Here is a 16968-nt window from a genome sequence, read left to right on the forward strand (position 1 = left end):
TCGAACCTGTTCTGCGGTATTTTGTGCTACTTTATACAAATATATATTATTGGATTATATAAATCCTATACTCTACTATACTCGAGTATAATCTACTTTATTCTATCATATTTTACTCTGCTATACTATATTATAATATGTTATTATATATTTGAACATTTTCATATAGCATTACAAAATACTGGAATATATAGGCAAGAAAGTAAATAAAGCAATTTAATTATTGATTTAAATAATATGGCATTCATTATTGATCAATAATAAACTCCAGAAAACACATTAAGTATTTTTATAAAGCGAGATAAATGATTAGGCGGATTATCTTATTATTTACGCGTCGGAACATAAAATATCACCAGGATGTCACTACGGAAAGCATAAGCCTCCGCATGCAGTCCGTCGATTATTATCTTCCGCCTAGTCTAACGTGTAACCATCAATGTAGTTAGTTAACTGACAGGTGTTATGAAATCAGCATGATAAATCCAAGGATTTAGTTATTTTAAACACATGTGTATCCTGTATACTGCTGCTAAACACTTGGTTTGTTAAAAATGCATACTCAAATGCTGTGCAAAGGTACGGCAGCGGCTGTCGCTGCTCGGAGAATGAGGAATATTCTGGGACCTCTCTTGGGCAGGGACGGATGGACTCAGAGAACACATGAGGTCAAATTCGTCAACACCTCATCAGGTAATCCCTACATGGAATCTGATACGGGTTGGCCGTATTTTCCTTTACTGGTATTCATTCCGACCTGTTTGTAATAACCTAGCATTATGCTAGCCGTAACCCGTTTATCCATCATGACGTAACATGTCATGTTGGATGTGTGGCAAAGGTCGGACAAGGTGTTATGCACACATTTCATCTATTTATTTTAGGTGAACTAAGTGTTTAATGATTATTAGGTACCGACCCTATTTTTTTTGTATGTTTTCAGATTTGATTGTTACCGTCATTTCTTTAACGTGTCCTTCCTAATTTTGAGTGTATGAATATTAACCATTGTTGATTTTTTTGATTGTATTTAAATAGGTGAGACTGTGAAGATTGGAGAGGTCTCTTATCAGATCAAAACACCCCAGAATCCAGAACTAGTTCCTGTCATGCACAGTATGTAGCCTATTTTTGTCTAATTAAAAAAATATCATATTTTTTGTTGTAATTGTGTTGTTTGTTTGTTTTTTGTTTTTGTGCTCTTTTTGCTTATATGTTATACCAAACGAGAGAGAGAGAGAGAGAGAGAGAGAGAGAGAGAGAGAGAGAGAGAGAGAGAGAGAGAGAGAGAGAGAGAGAGAGAGAGACTTATGTTTGAGTCATTTGTGTGTGGCATACTATTGAATAATAATAATATAAAATCACTAGCAAAACAGTTTATTATAGCCACTTTATTGTAACCACATGGTCAATGCTTTTTTCAAATATATTCTTTATTAATTATTATTGACATTTTGTGTTAGTGTAGTGTGTGTGTGTTCCCACACGCACACTACACATGGACACGCATGCACGGTTAGTGACTTGAGTGATTAAAGTTTGAGCGTCTCATTGCTGGTGTCTTTGATAGTTGCAGGCTCACTACCTCAGACAGTGGCCCAGCATCTACGGTGGATCATGCAGAAAGACCTGCTGGGCCAGGATGTCTTTCTAATTGGACCCCCTGGACCACTGAGACGCTCCATTGCCATGCAGTACTTGGTCAGCATACAGACACACACACGCATTCAATGATTTCGTTCATTTTGAGATTTTGTACATACCGGTAATATACTATTGACTTGTATTGTATATATTGTATATACACACATGTATACTTGCAGTACAAGATTCAACATGGCTTGCAGCATGCAGTTATCCTCATTATTTTAGAGAAAGAAATGTGACTATCATATACAGTGTGTATTATTTTACTATTTAACTATATCATGCATGTCGGGGTATAAACATACTGCCATAAATAGCTTATTTAAGATGATGCGTAGTGTGTGTACAACTTGCTTACAAATGGCAGTGTTTGTGAAGTAACATATTAATGTATGAACTCTTGTTTTCTGAGCAGGAGCTGACGAAACGCGAGGTGGAATATGTGTCCCTGTCTAGAGATACAACAGAAACAGACTTGAAACAAAGGAGGGAGATCCGTTCTGGTACAGCCTTCTACATAGACCAGGTAGGCCTGCACAACTGACGGCATCTCTGGGGTTATTGGTGTATATTGTGAACCAAAAGGAGCATTTGCTTACATTTGTCAATCTGATTCATTATTATTATTATTATTATTATTATTATTATTTTTTTTTTATCTTAGTTTCAAACTAAGTTTGACAGGTGCTGGCAGGTGGCATTGAAAGCAATGTAGAAGGCATCTTCGAAACATTGGAAATGCAAGAATGTAAAATGGTTAAGGCTATTTTTTTATCTAGATTTAATAACTTTTACTTGTAAATTGAGAGCCTCATAGTAGAATATCATTCTACTAAGCCTTGTCTGTGTATTTATTCAGAAGCTATAAGAGAAGTACAACAATTAGTTCCCGGTTGTGTGTGTTTGTTGCACGGATGCAAAGACCTCTCGAAAGCGGACATGGTAAGTTCACAGTTTTGCTGTTGTAAGACTGTGTTGAACTTGTGCAGTACTGTAACAATGATTGATGGAGCATCACATCCCAATTTACGGCACAGTGTTGGTTTCCTGTAATTCCGGTTGGAATAACTTGGAAAATAATTTACTTGAACTGACTGCACTTTTTTATAAAGTTTGCAGACACAACTTTTAAGGGTTGGTTTGTTATCGGGCATGATAGGGTCATTCGGAGCACAACGATACGGTGGTGGTCTTGGTTTCAATCAGTCTTCTTCTTTACAGTCTTCTTCTTATACGAGTTGCTTGATGCTCTTGTGCTCAGGCTGAACACTTGATCCTGCCTCTCGGTCAGCCACAATACAGAACTTTCCCATTAGAATCTGTTGTGAGTTTGAGTTGCTTAAATGGGCATTCAATGCTTGAGTCTTTGTTACACTTTACGATGATGCAACATTAGTTAAAAATTAAATAGCATTAGTTAATGCAGTTATAAGCATTATTATATTGCAGTGTCATAAGGGTTAGGGTTAGGAGTATTGGGTTAGGGGAAGGGCTAACCCTAACACACTACCACTAAACCCCCTATTAAAATAGTCTACATTAATACCTTAGTTAACATGAACACCACTACCTTAGTTAACTTGAACGTCTACATATTACATGATTAGAATACATGAATACTCAACTTAGTTAACTGATAATTCGTCTCATCTTCAATATTCAATTTCATCTCCATGTATAGGTTTGGCCTCTACAAATTCATTTAATCAATTTGAATCAAATGTTTTCATTGTCTAATTCCAATCCTTGGTTAGTTAACACTACATTAAGGTTTGGTTAATTTGTCTGGTTGAGAGGAAAGTTCCTATGCGTTGTTTTTTGTTTGGCTTTTGAACAGCATCTAAGGTATTTCTCTATATTAAAAAGTAGTTTTCAAAGTTTGTGTGTCCATGTCGCTCTCTTCTTCTGGGGCTAACCTCTGTCGCATGTCCCCGACACAAACAGCTTCTTGTTACCCTACCCACCCCCCCAACCTACTCTCTTGGGTGTCAGGCCGTAGGGGGATGGTGACCGATCAGGCGCTTCCACCTGAATGTAATCATCAGACCCTGCTGGGCGCGCTGAGGTGGTGAGGGGTCGTCCACTGATCATGTATTGTGAGCGGCAGCCACTATCATGTCCTGTTCTCCACAACTAATCAGTGCACAGTGGCAAATGCTTTAAAAGAACCCCGTCTCTATGGAAACGGAATCAAACTTTTATTTTTTCATTTAAAATAATGTTGCCATCTCATATTTAATTATTCGAACCACACCCTAGAAAGTTGATAATTGCAGGAGTTGGGAGAGGAACACCCCTTTATTTAGGCAACTTGTTGAGGTTTTAGAAGTGGAGATTGTATTGTTTATTCTTATTCTTTAACGTCATCAATCAAACTTAATGGCTAACTCCGTTAAAGATAAACAGAATGGGAGACGGTTTACTGCACAGTTTAAAACAGTTTCCTACTGGTCATTTTCCAGCCGTTACCATGGAGTGACAGATGCACCAACGGAAATCAATGAGAACTGAAATATAAATAAAAGAAGCCCCTACCCCTCCTCCATCTTACTTGGTGTGTTCTCTCGCCTCCCACCATCTCATCAAAATAAAACCAGGTGTCCATCGTTCCCATGGAAACTGCCGCGGTATACCATTTACTGGTTGGAATAATTGCTGTGAGAAGTTTCCCTATTTCGGGTTCTGGTGGATCTTTGAATTTGGGTGACATAAATTGGACACATGTCTTTGTTTGTGTGTGTCTGTTTTGGGTGGGGGGGGTGTGTACATGGGATGTTAGAAGTATGATGAAATGTTTTAACTTAACATGGCTTCCCATGTAACCCCGCGCTAAGCGCTAATCTCGCCCACGCAAGTATGCGTGGGTTGGCATTCTCTAGATCCTTGCTCTCACTCCCTGCCTTTCACCAGCCCTTACACAGACAGACAGACACTCTTGTGTATATATTGGTTGGTGGGTGTTTTAACTAGAACATACATTGACTCATATTCCTAAGGGGTGTTTGCTAATTTGGACTCCTATATTAAGACTTCATGTGTCAGCCCCAAAAACTCCTTCTATCCTTCCTTCTCTCCTCTTTCCTTTTCTTCTCCTTTTTTCTCTCCCTTCTGCTCTGTTCCATGCCTCCTCATATCACCTATCTCTCCCACCCCCCCTCCCCCTTAAATAGCCACCCACATGTAAAAGGGAGAACGGCATTCAGATGAATGAACACAGGTCCCACATGTCTGCCTCCTACTCATCTCGCTCCATCGTCAGCCAGCTTTTCATGTCACACGGCGAACCTCGGCCACCCACATGCTCCAAAATAGACCCAGATCTGCAGTTATTATAACGCGCAACCCCAGCTCCGCCCAAGCAGATAGCCTAATAATCAGCCTACATTTAGAAACGATTATTCCTTATCCGGAACGTTAGTTGTTATTATACTCAGTTATTATCCGTTAGAAGAGGAAAACCCCCGCGAGAAGGTTTACTTAGAGAGTACAAAGGATCGAGAAGTCAGACGGTGAGTTTGTCATGGGACGGGTATACCTTGGTCTCTTCCAGGGAGACAACGGCCAGCTTGTGGTTCTGCCTCTCGCCATACTGCGTCACGTGCATTTCTAACAATTATGTGATTACAGCCCCACAGCGCTGAAAGTAGACGTGTAGTTTAAATATAGAGCATCTGGTCCCACTATAGCTTCATGGCTCCACACCCCTCACAGCCTGCCACGTATTTACATGTTAACCTAATTATATGGCTACTGGCTCTGCGGTGCCCCAGACAGCTATGCTTTCCTGTCTCTTGACGTCACAACCGGGCCATTTGGGTTTCTGCAGAAATGTGCACGGTCACATGCAGTGGTTGCACGCTATCGAGCACGAACACACACACGCAGGGAGACACACACACACACATACATACACACAGAGCCACACGTGCACAAACAGGGACACACACACACATACACACAGGGACACACACACACTACTTTTTTTTTACCCACATGCAGGCAGTGAGAGAGACTCGAGGTCATTCACAAACTTGGCGAACGCGACAGAAGTTTCGTATCCAGCGTTGCTGGTGTTAGAAAATAGGAGCCCTTTCCTAAAACAGAACAGACTGTTGTGTGGTTCGGAGGCCCTTCCTAACACAATACATAGAGGACATCCTCAGGAAGGCTTTATGGTCAGCTCTCATTGTTAAATGCCGCGTGGGCAGTAGCGCTTGATGTACAGCGTAAAACGTTTTTTTTGTAAATGCTTTTAGCCGTTGGCCGGCGGTAAGCAGGGGGAGATCATTTGCCGGAGCTCACAATTGATCGGTACTTAAAATAAAAGGTCTCCTTATTTTTAAAGTATCTTAATCCATTTACGGTTGCCTCGTCCCTCTGAGACCACCTGACCGACCCCCACCAACCCATTGCCCTGCCAACGATTTTCCCAAATGATTTTCTCTGCATTGATTGTACAGCGGTAATTGAGTGGTCGTGGTGCTCCGCTCTCGCAGTGTGCTGTGCGGGCGGCTACCGAGGGCCGCATCCTGGTGCTGGAGGGCCTGGAGAAGGCCGAGAGGAACGTGCTGCCGGTGCTCAACAACCTGCTGGAGAACCGCGAGATGCAGCTAGAGGACGGACGCTTCCTCATGTCCTCCCAGCGTTACGACCAGCTGCTGCAGGTGAGGTTCAGGGGCGGTGCCCAGGGGTGAGGCCCAGTTGTGAGGCCCAGTTGTGAGGCCCAGAGGTCAGGTGTTTGGAACTATGCAACACCTGGTCCAAACAAAACCACCTGGATGGGTCAGGGGAAGGGATTCACTGATGTTTAGGTGGTTATGGCTGTGAAGTGAGCTCAGATTTAATGGTACTTTTGAAGTTACATACTTGCATATATAATTGTACTTGAACTGTTAACCGTATATACATGTGCAGTGGATTGTGATTATGAAACAAAGAGGTGATAATTAGGCTAATCCACAGTATAAATGTTCAATAAGTTTTGGTTTCTCATAAAGATCTGTTTGGCATTTCCAGGAGCACACCAAAGTGGAGATGGACGCCTGGCAGATCGTTCGCGTCAGCGAGGACTTCCGGGTCATTGCACTGGGACTTCCTGTGCCAAAGTATAAGGGCAACCCTCTGGACCCCCCGCTTCGCTCCCGCTTCCAGGCCAGAGACGTCTACTACCTGCCCTTCAAGGTCAGAGCGTAGCACTCTTCAGATCAGCATCATCCCTCTACTGTTGTTGCAGCTTTGTCAAAAGAACAAAGACGTTGTTTTTCTATGTTTCTCCTAAAAGCGCATTGAGTCTGCGTATACCATATGAAATTGTGCTATACAAATAGACTTGCCTTGACTTGACTACTTTTAAAAGGAGAGCGTGCAATTATCCTTTGTAAGAGCTTTCCTATGGGCTCTTTTCTTACAGGACCAGTTGGAGTTGCTGTATGCGGCTGGACCAAACATCGCTCCTGAAAGGTGCATCCCATCTCCTCTATCCAATGTGTTCGTGTGGCACCTGCCGTTTGTTTATTTAGCGGAATGCTCTGCGAGAACAGGCTGACATTTTACGAGAATACCTGAGAGTGATCATAGACCACAACATTCCTTGTTGCTTCGATGTGAAAGAAAAAATTAAGGCAAAGCACCCACATCTACTTCTTAATATTATGTTGTGGGTCAAAACAACTTCAGTGCACGGTTTTCTCTATGAGTCAAGGGTTGTTTTCTAAGGATGTGTGTTGTGCTTGTTCTCTCCCTTGTCCAGGGTGTCCCAGCTGCTGTCCATGGCCACCACCCTCTGCTCCCAGGAGTCGTCGACGCTGGGCCTACCAGACTTCCCCGTGGACAACCTGCCCTCCGTTCTCCAAGTGCTGGTGAGGAAACAAACCAAAAATCCACCGCAAAACAATTGCTGCCACACCATGACCATCAGGGCGTGTAATCACAGAAGCCATCAAAGCTGCTCTCGGGGCGATGTGACGGCTGTAAAGAGAAAAGGCAGAAAGAGAGAAGAATTTAGTTTAACTAATCAAACTAAAATAGTACTGCCCTTTCTACTCCCTCCCTCTCTACCTTTTTTTGTCATTGAGTGGGGTGGCATCATTATAGTGTAATTCACAGGCAAGATGGAGTCCAAAAACCGATCAGGGAAAAGATGCCCTGAATGGTCAGAAAATAGCCGGGAGGGGTCCCTAAATCTAAAATGTCTCAGGCAGACGCAGTCAACCTCAAATAGATATTCTCACAGTCTCATTCACGCACTAATTGCTCATGGATGGCTATGCCACCTCAAACCAAAAAATAAATCAAAGAAGCGTTACACAAAAAGCGCTTTTGATGCTACATGGAGAAAACCTTTCAGTCCTGTCTCCCAGGTGAACATAAGCCAGTGCCACCGCCGTCGGTCTCCTTATAGCAGAACACACCAAACCTCAGTAACCACAACCACAGCCGCCACCTATGAGTGGCACCTGCAAACCACAGCGAGAAAAAGGGAACACAAACAATAACTCCTGAATTAGAATAATGATCCTGTCGAGTTCCACTGGTCGAGCATGACATTAACACTGCCAGGCTTAGGGAGGTTCAATTCACACCAGGACAACTCGTCTTTTTTTAGAATTGATGCCCTCATGGTGTTGCAAAACCCTTTGGAGAAAACCGTCCACCAAAAGGCTAATTTGGTGTTTATGTGTTAGTAATTCTCTGCTTTTCTTGCAGAATGTCCTTCCCATGCTGGCATCCAAGCAGATGGTGCAGAGGCTGTATCCCTACCACAGCATGCTGGGAAAGGAGGGACTCACTGCCGTGGAGGGTGTCCTCAGTGTAAAGACACACACACACACACACACACACACACACACACACACACACACACACACACACACACACACACACACACACACACACACTCAGAGCAACGCATGCCCCAATATGTATTGTTCTATATTCATTTTAGGTTTATAATTAATTCGATATGTTTGACAAATGCCCCTCCTACCTTTACTTACCCAGACACCCACATTTGTGTGTAACGTTACATTGCTTTGCAGAGATTTGAGCTCTTGGATGACCATGGTCAACCGGCTCCCAGCGCTGTGGCCAGCGTCATTCCCACCACTGATTTCCTGGCGGATGTCACACTGAGGATCGCAGACAAGGAGGTCACCTTTCAGGTATACACCTGGGAAGAGTGGCCGCAAATGTGTAAACATGTAAAACCTCCAACCTGTAACACCAAAGCCCAAGACCACCCTATTGACTACATTTCCCAGAAGGCCACACTTCAGAAGATTTAGGGGAGTTAATGAGAACCGTGAGAGAGTCCCGATTTTCAGGCGCATTGGTCGGTTGCTAAGCTAGATAAACTAACTTTATGTAATCATACGTTCTTGTTCATCAAAGAAAACCTAATTTCTCAAACTTCCAAAGTACCGCAGCTCTTCCCCACCAAACGGCGCATCATCCGTTCATGCGTCTTGACAGATATGGTCCTTGTCAGCCTGACCCAGGAGCAGGAGCAGGAGCAGGAGTCACAACTATCAGTTGGCCGTCCCATTATCTAATCTCTGACCTCAAGTCTGGCGCGGACCGCACGTCTCCTCCTGAGTCTAGCTCCCTATCTGTCTATCTATCTATAATTTAACGGGAGGGTGATTCGCTGAGTCACCCCTCGAGAGAAGGGAATATTCCCAGAGTGAGCGGAACATGGGTTGATCTCAGCCCTGTCCTCGCCCCCTGTGGGGCTGGGATTTCCACTAACGTGTGGCTGGAAGTCTTTTGGCTCGGAGTGAGCTGCAACGTGCGTCATGCGGTTTTGAGGACGTTATTCGCTGACCTTTCAACAATCCTCATCCATCATTAACTAATCACTCCCACAGTTAAAAATAGCCAGCACTGGTGTTTTTGTACAATGATTATGCAGGGTAGAACTCTAACTAAGTATTAAGTATTTTCAGTTATATACTAGAGTATATTGTCATGCAATGCCGCCGTTTCAATATATTCTGTTTGTTTGATTCTTGATTGCTATTGGTGCTGCAGGTCCCAGCCGGCACCAATGAACCGCGGCCACCCAACAGTAGCCCCGCCTTCATCAGTACCCCAAGCCAGGCCCAGCTGCTGGCTGAAATGATGACATCACACATGGTCAAAGACATGTGTCTGATTGGGGCCAAGGTAGCAAACACAACTAAACAACAAAACAAATGTGCATCAAGGCTGGAACCTTTGGTAAGAGCTCCACTCTGTCTCCCACAGGGTTGTGGGAAGTCGGTGATCGCCAGAGAGTTTGCAGAGATACTGGGATACAGCATGGAGCCCGTCATGCTGTATCAGGTACAGACCACCCCATCTGCACTCCATGCTGAACGGCCTTGCTAGTGTTCAAATTGTAACCAAGTGATCAGTATTGTAATGAATTATGAATATTTCAACTCCAAATTGAAACAGTCTTATCCAAGTAAATCACAGTTTAATAGTGTGAATCAATGGCACATAAATTATCATTATTTCAGTGGAAATGCGCACAGTGTGTCATTAAGAACAAGGATTTACACACACTAACACACACAAACATCTGCATTTGTCGAAAAGCTCTAGTTTATTGCAAAAGGAGGAACGCACAGACCACATTGTTAACATTCCAGCAGTCCTTGAGCTGTTAATTCTCAAAGGGAGGGGTCCCCCCTTTCCCTCCATGACCCCCCCCTGATCTGCACTGTGTGTGGGGCTTGAGGGGGGGGATCCAAACCAAGCAGGGCTTAGGGAATACCTCTGAGCCAAATGGTTGTTACATCTAAATACGTCCAAATCAGATTCTGCCTAGATACACGCTGCTCTGGGGGACCAATCAGAGTCCAGGAGCACTCCGCTATGCATCGCTACATGTGCCTTGTTATATCCCCCTTTGTCTCTGGTCACGGGGCTGAGTGTGTGTTATGGAGGAAGTACAGGGGGGAGGAAGGCATGTATGTGTGAGGGGGGGTTAAGAACTCCCCATATCTGGTTCTGATCTCAGGTACCTGAACTGAAGCAGGACTCTCTGCTGTGTGTGTGTGTGTGTGTGTGTGTGTGTGTGTGTGTGTGTGTGTGTGTGTGTGTGTGTGTGTGTGTGTGTGTGTGTGTGTGTGTGTGTGTGTGTGTGTGTGTGTGTGTGTGTGTGTGTGTGTGTCTCAGGAATGCAGTCTACTGGGTAAGGACAGTGGAGAAAATGACTTCCTTGTGTGTGTGTGTTTTTAATGCTGTGGGCTTTTGTATTTATGCATCATGCCGCAGCTATTTTTAGCCGGCTGAGGTCAGGGGTTACTTGTGCTCTGGGAATTGCGGAATTCCTGCATGAAGCAATCCGTCATGTCAGCTATAAAAGAAAATCCCGTTTTGGGAAAGCCGTTGACAATTCTCAGCCCGGTGAAGGAAATCATAGATTTTGTTTATGTATTTGTCCTCGGAGCCATCATTTAAAATAGGATGTGTGTGTTGACAAAGAAACAAAACAGTTACTAAATGTTGAACCGTATCTGATTTGGCGCCGTTGCTCCTGGAAGACAATGGTTTTCATGTAACCTAATGGACATTTGCCATCTATCTAAGGACAAATTACCCAGGGTGTTTTCAGAGAGAGAGAGAGAGAGAGAGAGAGAGAGAGAGAGAGAGAGAGAGAGAGAGAGAGAGAGAGAGAGAGAGAGAGAGAGAGAGAGAGAGAGAGAGAGAGAGAGAGAGAGAGAGAGAGAGAGAGAGAGAGAGAGAGAGAGAGAGAGAGAGAGAGAGAGAGAGAGAGAGAGAGAGAGAGAGAGAGAGAGAGACTTATGTTTGACCAACAGGGACAGCCTATTCCACGTCCATTAAATCTCTTGAATTATGTCAGCAGGGCCTAGAGAACATACACCCCACGGCCTCCCTCCTCTAGCTCTGCCTGCCCTTTTTCTTTAAGGGCAGGCTTTTTCTGCTCCTATCCCTAATGGATGCATTTCTCTTTCACTTAATTAATCCCAATCTACGACGGACCCTTTCCACAGAGGTGTCGTCGCAGGACAAACACAGGTGTCGCTCATAACAGTAATTATGGTTCTGCTGCTTGAATGCACCAGCTGTAGAACGTTGTGTTGTAACCAATGGGCTACAACACAACCGTATACTACTACTATATAACTTATGTTACTTTGTTTGAATCCTACCCTGTTGTTAGGGTTACGTACAGCAGTGTTTCCCCTGTATGCATTCAGCAGTGGCACACCGCCACTGCTGGATTGTCAGCGCCACTGCAAAAAAAAAAAAAACGTTTCGGCCAAGTTCAAGGCACATTTGCACAATGATCAGGTCTCAGCAGATACCTTGACTCTGTTGGTTGATATGTCATATTTGGAAGCTCAATCTGTAAATTTTTCCCCAAAGAAATCTCACCAGAAGTAAAGTTGCGTTGCTAAGATACCAACTCACAGTCCCACTGCTACAAAAAAATCGAGGGGAAATAATGCGTACAGGCTGAATCTGCCTCAACAGTGTTATTGTGCTATGCGTGTGTGTTTCATCGATTGTGTCCATATTTTGTTTCTATTTGGTAAACAGTTTGTGGTTGATGCGCAGATGCCTCAATACTATTGCAGATATGATGCTAGTTTTGCTTACATTGTAACTTTGAAGGTTTTTTTTTTTTATCCTTTCTTTTTCCTTTCCTTGCTTCCTCTTGTATACCCCACACACACACACACACACACACACACACACACACACACACACACACACACACACACACACACACACACACACACACACACACACACCCCTCTCGCAGGACATGACGGGTCGGGACCTGCTCCAGCAGAGGTACACGCTGCCCAACGGTGACACGGCGTGGCGGCCGTCGCCGTTGGTTACCGCCGCCCAGGAGGGAAAGCTGCTGCTTCTGGATGGCATACACCGGGTCAACCTGGGCACGCTGGCCGTGCTCTCCAGGTAGACACACACACAACACTGTCACACACACGGTCACGCACACAGTCACAAACACACACACACTGTCACACACACGGTGACACACCGTGGTTCTGATGGAAAGATGAAAAGCAACCAGGACATGAGGTCTTCAAAATCATGTAATCTTTTTTATATATGTTAGGCCTGCTCGATTATGGAAAAAATCATAATCTTGATTATTTTGTTCAAAATTGAAACCACGATAATTCAAGCAATTTTATTTTTGAGTTTGAAAACATGTTGTATTTATTCAGTAAAAAAATGAATGAAAATAATTGAAAACTCGATTATATTAGTTTTGTAGAATTGGAAAACGCGATCAAAATTTGATTAATCGCCCACCCATAATATATCTACTATAAATATATGACATCTTTATAGCTCCGAAAACGAGTTGGACTCTTCAATGGACAATGGACTATTTTTTTTTTTTTGAACATTTAGACCTTTAGGCAAACAGACACACACACGCAAACTCACACAAGTACAGACCAGTCCAATGTGCTGTACCACCCCCCCCCTCCAGGCTCCTCCACGACCGGGAGCTGTCCCTGTACGACGGCACGAAGCTGCTCCGCTGGGACCGCTACCAGACGCTGAAGGAGCAGCTGGAGCTGACTGACCAGGAGCTGCAGGACAGGTACGATACGCACGCACGCACGAACACGCACACACTGAGGTCAGTCGGTCATATTGGAGAAGTAAACCCAAAGTCTGAGGAATATTGTTAGGCGATAGGGTGGGACACACACACACACACACACACTCACACTCACACACTCACACACTCACACACACACACACTATGAGGTCAGGGGTTCATATTAAAGGAGAACTAAACCCCCAAAACCATGTTCTACTTTGGTCTGCACTGGATGACTCCCTCTCTGGGTTAAACACTTGCTACGCATGCTTAACTTCTGATTGGCTGGTAACCTGGTCACCTGCTGATGAAGGGTCGATGCGACACACATGTCCTCAGCTTTTTGAAAGTGAAGGGAAGTAGTTTTTTTTACAGGGTAGCCGGCAGCCCCGTCACATGATCATAACAAACCTGCAGCCTTCGTTAAAGGGGACATACTATACCACCAGGTGTGAATGTGATTACAAGCCGTTTTGAAAATCGGCCTCTTCTGACATCACAAGTGGGCGTGTCCACCTAGAGGTGTGCCGGATAGATCAGCTACCCAGTGGACTGTAGCAAACGTTGCTCATCTGTCCATCACACATCTAGGTGGACACGGCCACTTGTGATGTCAGAAGAGGGAGGTCTTCAAAACGGCGAAGGTCCGGCTCTATTTCTAGATGTGGGCTCTCCTGCAGCTTGGGAGTTTCCTTGTGAGTTACACGTGCCAAATATCCATGCTAAACTGGCTCAGGTCTATGTCCGTGCCCAAATGGATCACTTGTCGTGGTCCATGTTGTTCAGAGCAACAACAACCTGGCTCGCCGTCCTGCTGAGATGTGTTGATTTGAGGTGCAACGCTTTGTGTTCGGCCATTCACCTTTTGTCTTGTAGACCGTAATTCTTGCACTCACGAGGTATGTGTCGGCGGTTGTATCCAACATCACAGACACGCACACACACACACACACACACGCACACACACTCACACACACTCACACACACACACACTATGAGGTCAGGGGTTCATATTAAAGGAGAACTAAACCCCCAAAACCATGTTCTACTTTGGTCTGCACTGGATGACTCCCTCTCTGGGTTAAACACTTGCTACGCATGCTTAACTTCTGATTGGCTGGTAACCTGGTCACCTGCTGATGAAGGGTCGATGCGACACACATGTCCTCAGCTTTTTGAAAGTGAAGGGAAGTAGTTTTTTTTACAGGGTAGCCGGCAGCCCCGTCACATGATCATAACAAACCTGCAGCCTTCGTTAAAGGGGACATACTATACCACCAGGTGTGAATGTGATTACAAGCCGTTTTGAAAATCGGCCTCTTCTGACATCACAAGTGGGCGTGTCCACCTAGAGGTGTGCCGGATAGATCAGCTACCCAGTGGACTGTAGCAAACGTTGCTCATCTGTCCATCACACATCTAGGTGGACACGGCCACTTGTGATGTCAGAAGAGGGAGGTCTTCAAAACGGCGAAGGTCCGGCTCTATTTCTAGATGTGGGCTCTCCTGCAGCTTGGGAGTTTCCTTGTGAGTTACACGTGCCAAATATCCATGCTAAACTGGCTCAGGTCTATGTCCGTGCCCAAATGGATCACTTGTCGTGGTCCATGTTGTTCAGAGCAACAACAACCTGGCTCGCCGTCCTGCTGAGATGTGTTGATTTGAGGTGCAACGCTTTGTGTTCGGCCATTCACCTTTTGTCTTGTAGACCGTAATTCTTGCACTCACGAGGTATGTGTCGGCGGTTGTATCCAACATCACAGACACGCACACACACACACACACACACGCACACGCACACACCACCTCACACACGCACACGCACACGCACACACCACCTCACCCAAAGGACAAGACCTGTTGATGTGTTGTTTGGTCAGCTGTGGATAAAAGACTCCATGATATTATCATAGCTAGAGCTAGAGACAAGCTCCCGCAGTCTGTTGAATATTGTTGGGCGATAGGGCGGGGCAAGCACACACGCGCACAAGTACACGCACAAGTGCACGCACACACACACACACACACACACACACACACACACACACATGGCCCTCACCGCCAATTTTCCTCAGACACGCTATAAACCGTTGTGTGCACAGTTCAGCGTGAGGGGGACTGTGGTATATGTGTGGGAGAGGTCAACTCTAAATCTGTACGAACAGATGTGTGCTCCTTGCACATGACAACAATGGCTGCTTTCAGCTTGACCACCATAACAGGAAGAGGGCAAGAGCAAGAGAATGTGAGAGGGATTGCCATAGAGTGTGAATGAGAGAGGTAACAGGCCAAAGTGGACAGAGAGAGAGAGAGAGGGAGAGGGAGGTCTTGCCTTGCAGAGAGTATTTGAGGTGAACTAAGTTTAAAGTTGGTGGGAAAGGTCAGCCAAGCCACATCAAGCCATGGACCTGGCAAGATTATTGCAACGAGACGTTGAAACCGAATGGTATTTTGTGTAATCTTAAAACCTTGATAATGCACCATCCGTTTTAAGACCTTGTTTGTTAAGTGTGAGTAAGTAGGCACACTGGCACAGCTTGAAGGTTATAATGCACGTCAGCCCGTCTGCATGTGTCCGTGTGTCTTGTAACCCCACCTTGGCTGGCTGGCAGGAAGGATGTTTGTGGCTGGGGCGTCTGTAAGAAAACAAGCCCACTTCCTCTTCCTCTGCTCCTGTGGCTCAGTGTGTGTGTGTGTGTGTGTGTGTGTCCATATTAAAGTGTTAATGTGTGTGTGTGTGTGTGTGTGTGTGTGTGTGCGCGTAATAGCATAGCCAGTTGTCGTGCAGCTTATCCTCTTTCTTTATTCCTCTGATGTTGGAAGTCCCTGATGGAGCTGGAATAATAAATGTGGGTCAAATGTCTCTAAGATCATCATGTGCCAGGTAGCAGGAACACATCCTATCGAGAGTTGGGCATTGGTTACAGCCAGCTCAAACAGGTACACCCAGATGCACACTTAACTTTTTGTGGGATCGAATGTGTAACTGTTTTGGGATTTGTTGTTTGATTTTCTTCTCCTTCCTCCAGGTCTATATTCCCCATCCACCCGTCGTTCAGGATCCTGGCCCTGGCCGAGCCCCCCGTGGTGGGGGTCCACGGTGGAGCCGGGGGGAACCAACAGTGGTTGGGCCCCGAGCTGCTCACCATGTTCATGTTCCACTCAGTCAGTCCCCTGGCCCGGGCGGAGGAAGCCCGCCTCATCCAGGGACTGGTGAGCAGACCTCAACGGCAACACACACACACACACACACACACACACACACACACACACACACACACACACACACACACACACACACACACACACACACACACACACACACACACACACACACACACACACACACACACACACCTCTGGCTCATGGTTGAAAGACAGCAAAAGGGAAATCCCACAAATCACCTTTTAAAAGTGATTTTCATCATCACCCCCGTTATGTTAATACAAGCGTTATTTTTGAGTGAATTAAGATATGAGGTATCACAATATAATAAACACTAGAATGTATCTGTGTCTGTCCCTCATCTCTGCGTCTCTCTCCCTTCTGTCCCAGACGCCCAACGCCCCTACAGAGGCGGTGGAGCAGCTGCTGAACCTCGCACACAGCCTGCGCTCGGCCAATGACCCCACGGTACCTAAAAACATACATTTATGTATTCCTATACATTCCATGGCTGTTCACACTCACATGTTTACAAGAAAGTGTGTGTGTGTGT

General features: G+C 45.1%; 1 protein-coding gene across 3 annotated transcripts in view; it reads left to right on the forward strand.

Annotated features, from left to right (window-relative positions):
- The first annotated feature begins 388 nt into the window (after window positions 1–388).
- Window positions 389–16968, forward strand: part of vwa8 (von Willebrand factor A domain containing 8) — a 43859-nt gene continuing 27279 nt past the window's right edge. Inside the window, exons 1-16 of one of the 3 annotated variants that reach the window (XM_060039296.1) lie at window positions 389–693; window positions 1039–1116; window positions 1571–1701; window positions 2063–2173; window positions 6144–6311; window positions 6664–6828; window positions 7058–7107; window positions 7397–7505; window positions 8353–8457; window positions 8685–8807; window positions 9676–9810; window positions 9892–9969; window positions 12425–12585; window positions 13133–13246; window positions 16279–16462; window positions 16806–16883. In XM_060039296.1, the coding sequence (XP_059895279.1) occupies window positions 555–693; window positions 1039–1116; window positions 1571–1701; window positions 2063–2173; window positions 6144–6311; window positions 6664–6828; window positions 7058–7107; window positions 7397–7505; window positions 8353–8457; window positions 8685–8807; window positions 9676–9810; window positions 9892–9969; window positions 12425–12585; window positions 13133–13246; window positions 16279–16462; window positions 16806–16883 (1929 nt within the window). In that variant the 5' untranslated portion in view covers window positions 389–554. Of the gene's footprint in view, window positions 694–1038; window positions 1117–1570; window positions 1702–2062; window positions 2174–6107; window positions 6312–6663; window positions 6829–7057; window positions 7108–7396; window positions 7506–8352; window positions 8458–8684; window positions 8808–9675; window positions 9811–9891; window positions 9970–12424; window positions 12586–13132; window positions 13247–16278; window positions 16463–16805; window positions 16884–16968 lie in introns of those variants that run through there. The other 2 variants (XM_060039298.1, XM_060039297.1) reach the window with 2 other exon arrangements.

This window comes from Gadus macrocephalus, chromosome 20 (genome assembly GCF_031168955.1).
Source record: "Gadus macrocephalus chromosome 20, ASM3116895v1".
Taxonomy (NCBI): domain Eukaryota; kingdom Metazoa; phylum Chordata; class Actinopteri; order Gadiformes; family Gadidae; genus Gadus; species Gadus macrocephalus.